At 43.8% G+C, this 15,608-nt stretch overlaps 1 protein-coding gene across 1 annotated transcript in view; it reads left to right on the forward strand.

Moving 5' to 3' along the window:
• Positions 1 to 15,608, forward strand: part of Fam120a (family with sequence similarity 120A) — an 86,775-nt gene that overhangs the window by 35,747 nt on the left and 35,420 nt on the right. The window contains exons 4-7 of the mRNA XM_051194317.1: positions 88 to 216; positions 1,110 to 1,206; positions 7,179 to 7,276; positions 7,460 to 7,743. Coding sequence (XP_051050274.1) covers positions 88 to 216; positions 1,110 to 1,206; positions 7,179 to 7,276; positions 7,460 to 7,743 — 608 coding nt within the window. The remainder of the gene's footprint in view (positions 1 to 87; positions 217 to 1,109; positions 1,207 to 7,178; positions 7,277 to 7,459; positions 7,744 to 15,608) is intronic.

Raw genomic sequence — 15,608 nt, forward strand, 5'->3', positions numbered from 1 at the left:
TAGGCACACTTTTGGATTGTCTGTGCCCTGCACGCAGACTTACTCGAGGCTTCTGCCTGCTTCTGACATGTACATTTGTCCTCCCAGGTCCGAGCCCACCAGCTGGTCTTGCCACCCTGTGATGTAGTGATCAAAGCTGTAGCTGACTATGTCCGCAACATTCACGACACCTCTGACCTGGATGCCATAGCTAAAGATGTTTTCCAGCATTCACAGGTAACAGCACGAATTAGAAGGATCGGGCTTTGCATGGGTTGTGCCCAGGGGTATAGGCTGGAAGGATGTGCTTGGGATGGGAAACTGTAGGCCTTGGGTTAGAGAATTCAGGAGCCCAATGTGTCTTCCACCAGCTGGGTGGTCTGAGCCATTTCACCTTGCTTGTCAGATGAACAGGAAGAGAGTTAGTGTAGGTCATGCTGGAGTCTGTGGTGCTCTGTGTTCATGAGATGTATGTGCCTGGGAATTGTTTTTGTTGGTTGGTTATTTGTGAGCCAGGGTCTTTCTGTATAGTCCTGGCTGGCTTTGGACTCACAGCAGTCCACCTCCCTCTGCCTCCTAGGTGCATCACCATGCCTGGCTCATGCCAGAGTTTTCAAAAGATAAACTGCATGTTATCAGATAGCATTGTAGACTGCAGATTATTAGACTGTAGAGCGAAGGAGTATTGAGATGCTCAGGCTCCACCTGAAGAGCCTAAACCATGCTCATGTTATCCCTCCAGTCTAAGCTGTCCATCCCACCTGCTGTGGGATTGGTGGTATTGGGAGTTGGGGAGAGTATCAGAACACTTGGAAGGTCAGAGGCCAAACAGAGCTGGTCAGAAAAGCCATAGAGCCAGTGCCCATCCCTGATGCCAGCTGAGAAATCTGCTTTCTGACCACATTACTTTAAATTTGCGTTAATTTTTGTCTGATTTTTCTTTCTTTCTTCTTTTTTTTAATCTTTTAATTTTTTTGGTAATAATCTGTTGCGTTTGATCTGAAGGTTTTCATGTCATTCTCCATCCTTATCTAACCTGAAAGGTTATAAATTATCCATGTACTGAATTATGATAAAGATGTTCATACATGACCAGTGGCATAATTAAGGCTTTCCTACATCTATTTTAGTCTAGAACAGATGACAAAGTCATTCGATTTAAGAGAGCAGTTGGATATTACTCAGCGACTAGCAAGCCTATGCCATTTCACCCACCACATTACTTAGGTAAGTAAATAAAGCCTCTGTGTGATTGCCATCAAGTGTATAAACCCTGAGATTTATTTTTTTCCAAGCAAATTTCATGTGTTTATTTATCTTATTTATTGTTTTGAGATAACGTCTCAGTGTGAAGAACAGGCTGGCATTGAACTCAGAGAAGTCTGCCTGCCTGAGCCCCTATATGCTGGGATCACACATGGCAGCTTTGTTCTTTGAAAATATGGTTTTTCTGCACTTACACGAGTGTAGCCCACTCTCTTAGTAGTTCCTAAGAGGGGGAGTATAGCCTTCTGGGAGAGAGCTCAGGCGGTGGAGACAGGCTGGAGACCACATCAGGGAAGAGTCCTGGGGACACGTAGACAGGCACTAGGTTGACAGCGACTCTGCCGCTGTTTTTCTTCTCTTCTTCCTCCTTCTCTTCCTCCCCTCCATATCCAGTTTTATTTTGTTTTGTTTTTTTCCTTGCAGAAGGGCAGATTTAACATAGATATAAGGAAAGTCTAAGAAGTGTCACGCCAGGTCTTTTCACCAATGTGTTTGTGTCAACTGTAGCAAAATAAGGAATGTTCATATTAGATATATATGGGAATTGTACTTTTAAAAAGTTCTTTTTATGTTTGTTTGTTGTGCATGTTGGGGGTAGGCACATGTGTGCCACAGTTGGAGAGACAGTGTTTCCTACCAGGAGAGTGCTAGGGCTCGAACTTGAGTTGTCAGTTTTGTGTGGAAGGTAAATGCTGTTGCCCAGATCCTATGAGTCATTTTTTTGTAGATGCAGGCATGGTTCTCAGTGTGTTAGGTTAGGTTAGGAACCCAGACCAGAGATACAGGGCTTGGCATGACAGGTGGGAGGTGGGCGAGCCAGTGCAGCCTGTCAGACACTGTTGCTGAGGGAGCTGGAATTGAAGGGCTGGGGGTATCTGGCCATCTGTTCACCCAACATCTCTCTTGGTACTCTGTTTACCCAGTTGTATACTGAACAATTCTTTTTTCTCAGAGCAGTCAGAGTAATGTTTCAAAATACAAGCATACTGTACTTACACCATCTGGTGTTCCTCTCCCTGAGTGCCTTGGAGTCGGGTCAGCTGGTGTATGGGACCCTAGTGTGAGTGTCTGTTCTCTGAGGGCACTGAATGTTTTCTGTCCGCTGCTGCAGTCCTCACACACTGTCTGCAACGTTTGGTGGTCTCCCTTCCACGTGCACAGAGCAGGGACTAGGGGATTCGGGGCCTGTTCTGCATCCAAGCCACTAAGTTTTTAAATCAAGGGAGTGAAAGTAATGCAGTGTGTTTTGGCATCGTTCTTGCAAAGGATTTATAAAACACAGTTTATAGAATGGAACAGTTAGGACCTATCTGCTGTATGCTTTGCACTCAGGAGATGTTCCACAATTGCTCCTGGGGTGATAGAAAGCATGAAATTAGCACTGGTGTCTGTGTCTATGACCACTTGCTGGTCTCAGGCTTCGTGCTCTGTTGTCGTGGCATCACTGCATGACGACGAAAGGGAGAGTGTATACGAAGCATTTGTTATAGGCAGAATGGACCTAAAGGGCACCAAATGATGAAATGAACAGTCAGGAAGCCTGAGTGCCCAAGGAAGGAGGACGGGCATCGAGTGTCAACATTTGGCTCCTCTGTATATTACTTTGGTCTTCACTGCTATAACATTTCACTTGGCTTTTTAAAAAAAAAAAATTGGGGGGGAGGGGGGTTTCGAGACAGGGTTTCCCTGTGTAACAGCCTAGCTGTTCTGGAACTTGCTTTATAGACCAGGCTGGCCTCGAACACGCTGAGATCTGCCTGCCTCTGCCTCCTGAGTGCTGGACTTAAAGGTGTGCGCTACCACCCCCCACACTACTATAACAAATATCTAAGACTGAGAAGACTGGGCTGGCAAGGTGGATCCCAAGTGGATGTTCTCGCTGCTAACAAGCCTGATGGTCTGAGCTCCTTCCCCAGCTCTCACATGGTGTTAGGAGAGAGCCAGTGCCCACAACTTGTTCCTGGACCTTGACATGCATATTTTGTCACAGCAATTACTAGAGATTGTGTGAGCAGCACAGTGCCTCACGGAGCATTAAGGATGCGAAGTACGGGGAAAGATAGTGTCAGCTCCCGTATTTGAGTTCCTAAAATGTTTATAAAGGAAATTGTGTGAAACATGTGCTGATTTTCCCCTATCACTTCCCCCCAAATAATGCAGTATAGCAAATTTATATAACATTTACCTTGTAGTTATTTGGTCATTGTTCATAGTCTTTCTGTGTAAAATACAGGTTCTTGGCATATGAATTCTCTGTGTGCAGGTTCTTTACAAATGTACCATGTATGGAAGGGACTCATATAGCCCATGGGTGTTGGTATTCACTGACATTCCATTCTCAAGGCTAGTGACCATGTTGTGAATTTTAAATTAAGTTATAATGTCTGCGAAGTGCACTCATGCTTTCAGTAACTAAATGATACTTAAGTGTTTTATGGATAGAGTTGACTGTGAATTCGGTTTCATTTTCTGTATTAATCCACTCAAAGGACAGCTCCTCGACTTATGATGGACCTCTCTCTGGGCCCGACCTGATAAAGGTCATTACCATTTCAGTACTACTATCCCAGGGGCCTGGAGAGACATCAATATCCAAATATGCTACCAGTGAGCTAGATGTGTGAGGGTATTGTTGAAGGATGAAAAAAGTATATGTACAGAAAATGTCTTTGTGCCTTCTCTTAGATTTTTAAAAGTAAGTACAGGGGATATTGAGATGGCTCAGTGGGTAAAGGTGATTGCTGACACCTGTCCTCCTGAGTGGGATTTCCCAGAACTCACACGGTAGAAGAAGAGAACTGACTGTCGCAAGTTGTCTGCCACCCTCCACACATGTGCTGTGCTGCTTGTCAGTGTGCACATATTAGGGACTGCCAGCTACAGCTTGTCGTGAATTGCCACTTTTAACACAAGCTTGAGAAAGACTTAAGTTGAGGTCTCAGAATTTGTGGTTTAAGTGACAGATAACAGAAGTACTAGTGTCCTAGTTATGTGAACACAGACTAGTGCTCATACACAGATAAGCTGCACAAGTGACACCAGCCCTCCCTGTATCTTAGCTACCTTTATGTTGTTGTGAAGAGACACTATGACCAAGGAAAAAGAATTTTGTTGTTGCCGAGAATGTAAAATGGGATGGACACTTTATCAGACAATTTGGCAGCTTTTCACAAAGCAAAACATACTCTGACAATATGACCCAGCAGTCATGTTTGTGGATATTGCCCACGTACAAACGTGCACATGGATGTTCATACCAGCTTAGTTTATGTCTGTCCAAACTTGCAAGCAACCAAGGTAGGTAACTGTAGGTCTGGTGTGGTGGAGCACTGTTTAGCCTTAGGAACCTTAGGTTCACATTGCTAAGTGAAAGAAGCAAATCTAAAGGCTGCTTACCATGTGACTCCACCTGTGTGCACGTACTTCCACATCTGCATAGAAACGGCAGAACCATGCAGACAGAGAAAAGACCAGGGAACGATGACTAGGTAAAGCCTAAAGCACAGGGCCCAGTAAATGTTCCCATTGAAAAGTGTCCAGTAGTTATAAAACATTGAAAACTAATGTCGGCAGCACGAGTTATAGTGTTTTATTCTTTGGATCAAAGCTTCATTTTTAACATCCCCGAAAAAGTAATATTTAGGTTGTCTTTCTCTTCTGTTGTCTACCTTATTGCCTGTGGATAAGGCTTCTCATTGAACCTTACTTGCCATTTCCATTAGGCTGTCTGGCCGACCTCTGCTGCCTGGTCCTGAGGTTACAGGAATGTAGGTGATAGGGATTTGAACCCCAGTCTTCTTGTTTGCACAACAAGCACTCCTATCCACTGAGCCATCTCCCAGTCTCAGAACATCTAAAAAGCTTACTATTACTATTTTGTGTCTGGTTTAATGGAATACATCTCCGGGTTAACAGAATAGCCTCTCTTGGGGGGCTGGGCTGTTATGTCTACAGTTAGCTAGAAGTGGTTCTAGTTTAACACCATTCCTTTAAACAGTTATCTTAGTTTAATATAGAGCAAAAGCTGGGCAGCTCTGTGGGCATTGAGAGTCACTGGGGTGGGTCATGGAACTGTGATTTGGGGTCTCAGGGAGACAAGTCATTCCTGAAGAAGTCTGTCTGTAATACTTAACACTTTCTTTTAAGTTATACTCTACATGAAATAAACATTCTTCCTGCATTCTTTTTCTCCTTTGTTGTGCATACTTTGCTAACAAAAGCCTGCTCCAGTATGTGGTGGTAAAAAGGAAACAGGAAAGCAGCAGTGTTGCCTCTACACTGGACCCTGTGTCTCTTATGAGACACCCTTGTCATGGAGAAGGGGACCATGGTTCTCTTCAACCGCTGCATTCCCGTGGAGAACAAAACGGGGGGGGGGGGGGGCTGATACAGACCCTGAGTGGCCAGGCATTTCTTTTGGAAAATACAGATGAATTCATTCAGTCACCACAGGACTGACATATGAGAGAACAGAAGCTTGCTCTGTGGAGGCACAGGATAGGATATGTTTGAAGGCATTGACTACCATGTTTGGTTTGGCAGGGCTGGAGAGACGTCTCAGCAGAGGACTTGAGTTAGGCACCCAGTACCCATGTCAGGCAGTGTCAGGATCTGGTGCTTTCTTCTGGCCTCCACTGGTTCCTGCACTCATATGACACACGAGTGTACGCACAAATAAAAAGAGTAGAAATGCAATTTAAAGATAATCTTTGGTCTTATGTTATATTGTTTTATTAGTTTGTTCAAAGGAAAGTGTGTGCTTTTTAGGGTGGTTTTAGCATGACACAGTGATTTATCTTTCCTTCAAAGTGGTGACTGTAAACTATGAGTACAGACTTTGTTGTATTTATTTATTATTCAGAAGTTAGTCAACTGGGGGTGTGGTGGTACACTTAGGAGGCAAGGGCAGGCTGATCTTTGTGAGTTTGAGGCCAGCTTGGTCTACAGTTCTAGGACAGCCACAGCTACACAAAGAAACCCTCTTTCAAAACACCTCTGCCCCAAAAAAATTAAATAGAAAAGATGAGCTACCTTAAACTAACCAGGCTTTCTGTAGTGACTCCTTTGACAATGTTTGGGCATTGCTAGCTGAGATTCTGAATTGCCATAGACTATAATTACCATAGAATATCTTTTAACAGGTGTGATGACTTTTACCTCACCCTTGGAGAAGAACTGGTAGTCTTGTTGTTTGTGTGCAGGCTCATGCATGTTTGTGTGCCTTTGAGCACACATGCCAAGCTGACTCTTCCCAGCTGTTGGTAGGGCAGTTTTCTTTGTTCAGTACAAAGAGGGAAGCTGTGCCAGGATTTCTAGTTAGTGAGAGCCAGGATCAAAGGCCTGTTGTGGGAGTTTAGAGCTGAGAGCTGCAGGCTCTTGCAGATGAGGATGCTAGAGAGATGGCAGCTTGTGAGGCTCCTGGATCTTAGTGGAATAGGAGAAAGATGCGGTGATCTGTGCTTTTCTTCTGGTGTTTGTAAGCTGCACCATGGCTCTCAGGAGACCTTGCCAGATTGGAGCAGTGAGGCTAGTGTTGCATTTATAGTCCTGGTTTGACCCTGAAACAGCCCTACAGTTTGGTATTGGAACTTTGCTTTCAGAGAGGGAGAGTGAGGAACTCTGGGAGTGGGGTCGGTTCCTTGGCTGGAAGCTGGGTAAGAGGTGGTGGTTATGTGTGCTTCCCCTGCCCAGTGCTATTCAGGGCAGAGGCTAGAAAGCTCTATGATTTGGGAGCTCTGTGCTTGGTTTGTTTCCACTTTTAAAGCAAGATGAGGAAGTCATGGCCTCTGAAACCACATGATAAACCTGAGTTTCTAAAAGTTTCTAGGAGGTAGGGCACCTGAAGAGGGCCCTGGGCTGATCCCAGATGTCCTGGAGATAAGGCATTCTCTTTACAGTTGTCTTATTATTTCCTTCCCATATTGACAAAACAGCCAGACCAAATCCGTTTGGAATGCCTGGGATGGTGCCACCATATGTTCCCCCTCAGATGCTCAACATTCCACAGACTTCTCTGCAAGCAAAGCCCGCGGTAAGGTATCCCCTGAGCCAAGTAGTACTGTGGACCTTGGATATGAATTTTCTTAAATTCTAGGTTGATGTATAAGATAGATGTCAGTTTGTCAAATTAAAAATGACTGAAGGGGACATAGCCAGTCCAGGCTTGCCTCAGGTCCTACCAGCCCTGTGCACTTACTTGTGTTCTGCCCCTTAGGTCCCACAGGTGCCCAGCCCAGGGGGCGCCCCGGGCCAGGGTCCATACCCATACAGCCTCCCTGAGCCTGCCCTCACCCTGGATACTAGCGGGAAGAACCTGACAGAGCAGAACAGCTACAGCAACATTCCTCATGAGGGGAAGCACACACCGCTGTATGAGCGCTCCTCGCCCATCAACCCAGCCCAGAGTGGCAGCCCCAATCACGTGGATTCTGCCTACTTTCCTGGCTCTTCTACATCATCATCATCAGACAATGATGAGGGCAGTGGAGGGGCAGCCAAGTGAGTATGCACAGTCACAGGTGCTCTGCATACTGTGACTCGAGGCCTTCCTTAATTCTGTAGCTACTTGGGTTTATGCCAAAAGTTGTCTGCCGCAGGAGAGGTCTGCCCAGTGCCAAGTCTTGCTGTTTTTTAGCCTGTGGCTGGATATCCTAGGAAGAATTTAGGAGACCCTGGGAGAATTTAATAGTAACTCACTCTTATCACATCTCAAATATGGGGGGTTGCTCTGTGGCACCACCGGCCCATCGTGTATAGCAATTCACCTGACAGCATTAACCTCAGGGCTCCCTGGAAAATAGATACCCGAATTTCTCCTCCTCTAAACCCAGGAGCTCAAGGCACATTATCGAAATAACACCTTTTGCCAAAAGTATAGAATACTGTCTGGATTCAGGTCAGTCTTCTTCCTAGAGAGTACTAAAATCCACAGATGCACAGTTGGTTAAAATTGAATGGCAGAAATCATAAATGTATCCTCCCTTGCTCCCTAAAGTATTCTGTCTGGAAGAAAGGAGTAGACAGCCTGGAGAGATGGCTCAGCCATTAAAGGCTAGTCTCACAACCAAAAAATATAAAAAAGGAGAGGACTAAGTATCTTTCCTTTGAGTCTACTCTCCTTCCTACTGCTTCATGAGGTAAACAACCAGGGCAGGCTACTACTGCGTGGGTGCCAGCAAGGCTGCTGGCTGTTACATGTACCTCTGCCCTCAGACACAAGAAATTTGAGAGGTGCAGTTTCCAGCATTAATGCAAGTTTTCTCTGGTGTATCTACCTGCAAAATGAAAGCCAGTGTCTGCTGACCTGGGTCAGGGTTCACTGAGTCTGCATACCTTGTCTGGACCAGAGAGGTATAGAATTGGTTTTCACTAACTGGATGCGCAAAGTCCAAGTGAAGTTAAGAATTATTCTTAGTATTTGTACTTTTAAATGAGTTGTTTAGCAGGATGATAGTTTTATGATCTTTTGAACCAGAATCTCAGGGTTGATGCCCCAGATATCTGCATTTTAAACAAGTTCCCCATGATTCTCATCAAACCTGAAGGCACCTGGCAGGTGGTCCAAGAAATTCTCTATCTAGAATTACAAGCCATTTCACTGGGACAGCAAGAGTAAGGCATGTATCTGTGCAGGGAGCATCTGTTGTGGATCGTGAAACACTGGCAGGAGGCAAAAGAAGAAAGCTTTCAATTCTGAGCCTTGCAATGACAGAATTACAGAAACTGAAAGACCCTCCGAGCGTGGACCTTCACATTCCGACTCAGGAAAGGCAACACCCCATATCACTCACGAGAAGCAGTCTTGATACAAACTATAAGAGAACTTTTTTATTCCAAGAGCACTGGGGTCCACAGTCATACGTCACACAGGGGTAAAGGACTGAGGACCCCGAATACAGAATTGAGACAGTTTTTATAGGGTTCATAACAAAGCCTGCATCGTAAACCAATCATCTCATAGCATCAAGTACCCGTGTGGTGTGGGCCAATCAGTTTAAACTATAAACCTTGAATTTATGCTTCATTTATGACAATACATATGAAATTATGTTAGAAATGTGAGAAAGGTTGCAGAGGAGTTAGATGCCTATTTCTGAAGCCCTGAACTCCAAGCTTTGCTTGTGACAGATGCTGTGATACAGTTTGGGTTTATGATTGTGGTGGTAGGCAGCATAGTCCTCAGGGAGGATGATAGGCCATTGACTGGATTGCGTGTAGAGTGTGTTGTGTGCAGTTCAGGCCTGCATATGAGAATAGTCTTGTGTACTCAGTTGCGCTGTGCCCTGGTCAATAATATAGTTGTCCTAACTTCTCAGGAGGCTGACACAGTATGGTCTTGTGAGCTTAAGTGCTAAGGCAGCCTGGGTAGCATGATGAGACCTTGTTTGTATTCAAACAAAAGCAATACCAGGTGCAGTATCTCACATCCATAATTCCAGCACTTGGAATTCTGTGGCCGGAGGATTGCTAAGTGTTTGAGGCCAGTTTGGATCACATTGTGTTTCAGGCTAATCTGGCCTGCAGAGTGAGATCCTGTTTCCAAAAGCTCAAGTAAAACAGAAACAAAAATATTAGTAGGAACAATAAGTCAGGATTTTACCTTTGGTTTGAGCTTGACCAACACTGTACTTTTGGGAAAGTCTGGAGGTAAGGGAAGTTATCTGTTCACTTGCCCAAGAAATGCTTGAGCATTTGTGGTTCGGAAATGGATGAGGAAGTATGCTCTAATTGTATGCTGTGTTGGTAGAGAATCTACAAATGACAAGTGGAGTCCCATTGGATGACCATGTGAGGAAATCTAGAGAGCAGGGGACAGATTAGGTGCTGGTCTCTAGGCCTGGCCTTGCAGAGCTGAATGAGCGCTCTTAGCCTACAGAGATCTGCTGAGTTTTGTTGTTGTTTTAGAAAGAAGTATGCCTCCATTCTTGGTGCCATTGAGACAGGCAGTTGAACCTGAGAAGTCTGATTTTAACCTGTTCAACAGAGGACTGCCAATCCTTAAAATTTCTATACTGTTGTAGGGACGAGAGTCCTTCTGGTTCCCTCATAAGGTGTACTGCCATGTGACCCTTACCAGCTCTGGCCCCTAAGACTACTTGGCTGTGCCTATGGACAAGCACAGTATACTCAGTAAATGCTAGTTAGGATGACATGCGGTGGCAGAAAGCAGAATGTTGGTTCCTAATTTAGAAACATTTCCTGTAGTATATGTGATACTGTATGGGGAAAACAGTATCCAGATTCTCATATAGGATGATCTACTGAATAAATGGTCTAGTTCCCACAACCTTAAACCAAGTAATGGATTGGAAGAAATAAAAATGTAAGAAGAGTTTCCTGCAAATGATAGGTAAATGTTTTAAATGACAAACAATAAGGACCTGGAAAGATGGCCGTTGAGAACTTCCTGAGCTTCTAGAGGACTGGAGTTTGGTCTTATGGCTACCTGTAACTCCAGTGCCATAGGGCCTGATGCCTTCTTCTGGCTCCATAGATATCCACACATAGGTACTTTGCACACAAACAAATATACACAGACACATAAAAATAATAGTAAATTATTTTAAATGGTGAAAGATAAGACACTTGTGAATTGACAGTAACACAGATATCATTGAATACGTAAAAGGAAGGTCCCTTTCCCTGAGGGGATGAAAGGAATGCAGCTTAAAGCCTTTAAATCATCAGTAACTTGTTCTTAAAGATAAACCAAGAGTGGGATGCAGGTGGATTCACTGGTGGCAGATCTCCACCCTTGTTCTTGCCCATGCGGTAGAGATGTGCTATGTGCATGCATGGAGGCAAATGTGGACTACGGTCAGCAGGGGTCACCTGTACAGGAACCATCGCCTGTGCCGCAGAGATGTCCTAAAGAACTGCAGGTGCCCATGAGGTCACAGAGGATACAGATGCTCAGGGCTGAGTCATGGGTAGATGGGCAGGCCATGCTGCCAGGTTTGTGGGCAACATGAGCTGAGCAGTCCTCATGCCTTACTCCTTCACTGCCCTTTGTTTAATGCTTGTCTAGCATTTTGGTTTCTCCAGCTGGATGAATGGTAAGGTGGCTGTGCCCCACACTTTCCTTGGAGTCTCCTATGATGTGGGTGGCCACTTGCCACAGCCAGGCCACCAGAAGAGGTGAGCTGCATGGACATGCTGATGGGAAGTGTAGGCCTGGGTTTTAATTGGTGACTTATGCAGAAACTTGCTTTTTTTTCTCATGCATTTTTTGTGGAGGAAAACAGGGCAGCAATTGAACCATCCAGTTGTGTAGGCCTAGGATGCTGTCCATCTAATTAAATTATCTCCCACCTCATCAGAATAGCATCGAAGCATATGTCTTGCTCTATTTTTTATTAAAATTGCAAAAAAAAAAATATTTTTAAAGTTGCTATTGTTTTTCTTCCTTTTCTGGTCTCTATTGAGCTTTTGTAGTTATGTTTTGGACTAAGAGTACAGTTGGGTCTGTATTTTGTTTTTGGGTGTTTATTTTGTTTTGCTTTCAGAGGTTAGTTTGAATTTTTAAGAATTAAATCAAAGAAGATGAATAACTTTGTTTTAAATTCATCATTATGTATTTTTTCTAATTACCACCTCTAGTAGACAGAATTATGTAGAGTTAAACTTTAAAAATGCAAAGAATTCTGCACAATTTGCAACCTAGATGGTGACCAGCCAAAGCTTGTGAGTGTGTAACACCTTATTTTTCTCTGCATATACTAAAAACATTTTTATAATAATGAGGTCTTAGGGACAGTTTGCCCTTTTCCTTTTCTTTATACTTTTCCTATCCACTATATTTGATATATTATGCAAGCATGTTTGTACATGTAAGTATAATAAATATTGTGTAGGGCTGGAGAGATGGCTCAGCCTTTAAAGGCTAGGCTCACAACCAAAAACATAAATATTGTGCACCTAACTTTTTTTTTTCCTTTTGATTTTTCAAGACAGGGTTTCTCTGTGGCTTTGGGGGCTGCCTGGAGCTAGGTCTTGTAGACCAGGCTGGTCTCACACTCACAGAGATCTGCCTGCCTCTGCCTCCCGAGTGCTGGGATCAAAGGTGTGCACCACCCCTGCCCGACTTTTACTGATGTTTTTAAATGTGTAGATAAAATTCCTTATTCAGAGAGGGTGAATATTTCAGTTTTGTGACTTTGTATAGATTTGTTTTGATTTTATGAAGATGTGTGTCTTCTGTGGAAAGAAGAGTCCAATGTGCAATATGTATTGTTGATTTTAAGTTACAGCATCCTAGTAATATGGTAGTATTTCTTGCATAAGCTCTCTTCTACCAATTCTAATAGCATATGGTTTCCAGAGGATCATATCTGACCTGTGAAGAATGAGCCCAAGAAGGTAGGCTGCTGAGTGCCAACGTCCAAAGGCCTGCTGGGCTGCTCCTTGCCCTTGCACGATATGGGTTGGCATTTTTAGCTGTGATTATGTAGCTTTCCTGCTTGCCAAACCCCAGTGCACATTCAAATGTGGATGAGGGGGTTTGCTGAGTTGTTTGTAAATTATATAAGCTGTCTGTAATAAATGGCAGCTGTCACACTGCTCAAAAACTACTCGAGCAATACTAAACTAAAACAATGATTTTGTTTTTAATGTAAAATAGCTAAAAATGTTATGTTCAGCTTCTTGACCAAGTATTTCAGGAAGTAGACACTTTAGATTACTTATGTACTTATTTATCTTTTTATTTATTGGTGCCTAACAAAGAGAACTCATGTTTCCTTATTCTGGGACTCAAGCACATTGTGGATAGGGTTGAGAGAGTGGCTTGCTTTGTGCACCTCATGAGCTTTCTTCCAATGTTTGGACCAGAACTTAATTTATATTTTGATTTTTTTTTAAAATACATTTCTGAGATCTTTCCAGTGGAGGCAATTCAGAATTTTATGTGTTGGGCAAAATAACTTTGATCTTTTCTCCTACAGCAAGAAAATCTATGTTCTAGCTGTCTGCTAGCTGTTTCATATTAATCTTATCACTATAGAGTGCTCACAGACACTGGTGTCTTGGAAAGTGTGAGCCATATCCTACTATCACATGGGAAAGACTGCCTATTTTCTGTAAGAAGTCCTTGTGTGGGATGGGTTTGTTCAGGTCTAGAGCATACTGCTACCTTCAACAGGTACTGTGAGCTAACCACCACTAAGCAGTGCAGTGCTGCCTACCAGCTCCAACAGCCCGCAAAGCTTGCCCTGCATCACTGGTCTTTCACTCTGCAGCTATCTCCACAGAGTCATAGTTGAAGTGCCTGCTTGCTTACATCTGCAGATGGCTGTTCTGTAACAGTATGTGGCACAGTCTGGAATAATAGGTCACAGGCTAAATCCAGTGCCTTTTCTTGGGTGCTGAGGGGAAGATTTCCTTCTCTGAGCCTGAACTTGTTCATCAAAGATTTACGCCATGGGAGTATGGGTGAGACTCAGAGAGAGCTAATGCTGGTGGTGAGACATTTGGCTCTAGAAGTAAGCTTAAGGTGTCACCAGTATGTCAAATGAGCTACAGAATGCTGAGTACATCCGCTCTTCAAAGCAAAGCACACATTCTGGCCATATCACTTAGTTTTCTTACTACATTGTGAAGTAATGGCTAGCCTCTTGAAGTAAATTTGACCACTTGAACGTTGAACGTTGGCTATTTTTTAAGTGCTTTCCAGGAAGAGTAATGCTAGTCTATCTTGTGAACATTGGGGTGATGGCATTATTGTATTTCCAGCTTAATGGCAGGGGTAGAACCAAACAGACACGTGTAGGTACTCTGGGTTGTTAGGTGCAGGGTGCTGTACCTTGCTGTAGAGCCATCAGAGAAGTGAGTCCCTTTTCCTTCAGCTTTCCTTCCAGGAACACTGCATATACACCTGTGGGTTTGGTGAGCATACCAGGCAATTCTGCCTAAGAGCAGATTCAGAACCGTTGCTGTTTTTTATGTCACATAAGGAATAAGCAAGGTGTGCACCTTGGCTGTATAGTGAGTGATTATCTACCAATCCCTATGCCTTCTTATGTCACCTGTGTCACATCTCTGCATCCTCAGCGGCTCATTTCCTGGACCACATGCAGTCAAGAAGTTATTGACAAGGACCTGTGACTGGGTCCTTCTCCGGGTCTCTGGTTTTCAGTGATGTGGCCCTTTCACTCTTGAGGGTTGCTTGTGTTCATTTGCCTTCTGCTCATCACTGTGTGTTTAGTGGGAAACAAGTTTTTATATACAGTGGTGATGTCGTATAGAACAGTGGTTTATCTGACCCTGGGGACCTAGACACAGTGGAAGCCCTTTACTTTTTTATGTTGACCGCAGTCTTTGGCTAGAAGAACTTACCATGCAGTGAATGGGATCAAGGAAACTGGGTGTGTCGCCATGTGGAACAACACTCTTGGTTATAGATGAATTGGGACAGCCCTTACACGCTTCCCTTACTTCTTCTGGGGGGGAACAAAACCACAAAAAGTAAAGTGAAATTGATTAGTAGGTTGGAGAATTAATGAGTATTTAAACCTTTCCATTTGTTATATGGATCAATTAGAAAGGCAAGCCAGTATCCTGAAGTGACATGTTCTGTAGTCATTACAGAGGTCATTTAGGTATAGAGGGCTGCCAATGATGAAGGATGGGTGTTGGACCATGTATCCAGCGAAGTCCCAGCATCCTGGAATCACCCTGCCCACTGGCTTTTTCTTGCATGACATACCTATCTGTCTCAAGACTCTTGTGTTTCCACTGCCTATGGGACAACACTTTTCACCTTTGCTAGGGACCATGACTACTTGCCTGATAATATTGTGCCCCTTAAATACAAGAGAACAAAGGATTTATGAAGTAATGCTTACCCAGCACACTCAGCTCTCATCTGCTGTATTTCAGATTTTGAAAATACTATCTAAACGTAGTGAAGTGCTTTTGGAGGCTTCAGGCAGAGTGCTGCTTGAAATATGTCCTCCTGACTGATCTATCTCTTTCCATTCCTATTCTCCCACTCCACCAAGCTGTTTTCCAGATAGGAATCTGTCCCTGTTGAACTTGAGTTCAACTGTCTCCTGAGCCTGTGCCCTGCTTTTCTTCCTTCCCCAAGAAAGTGGGATGCCTATAAGAGTATTGTTATCTTACACTTAGAAGTTATGCCAGAGAACATTGGATCTTGTCCTGCCTTGATTTCCTGGCCTGATGACCATCAAGGTGCCTTGGAGCCACAGCCTGCCTGTGTCTAAGCACTCTTCATGTGAACACAGCTTGCTCATGGCTGAGTTAGTGCCAGATAGCCTATTTTCCCTTTAGGAGGAAATGTTCCCAAAATAGAACTATCGGGGAAAATATAAGGCCATTAGAGCATGAAAAGTTATTACTATTGATAT

The sequence above is a fragment of the Phodopus roborovskii genome, unplaced genomic scaffold (genome assembly GCF_943737965.1).
Source record: "Phodopus roborovskii unplaced genomic scaffold, PHOROB, whole genome shotgun sequence".
Taxonomy (NCBI): Eukaryota; Metazoa; Chordata; class Mammalia; order Rodentia; family Cricetidae; genus Phodopus; species Phodopus roborovskii.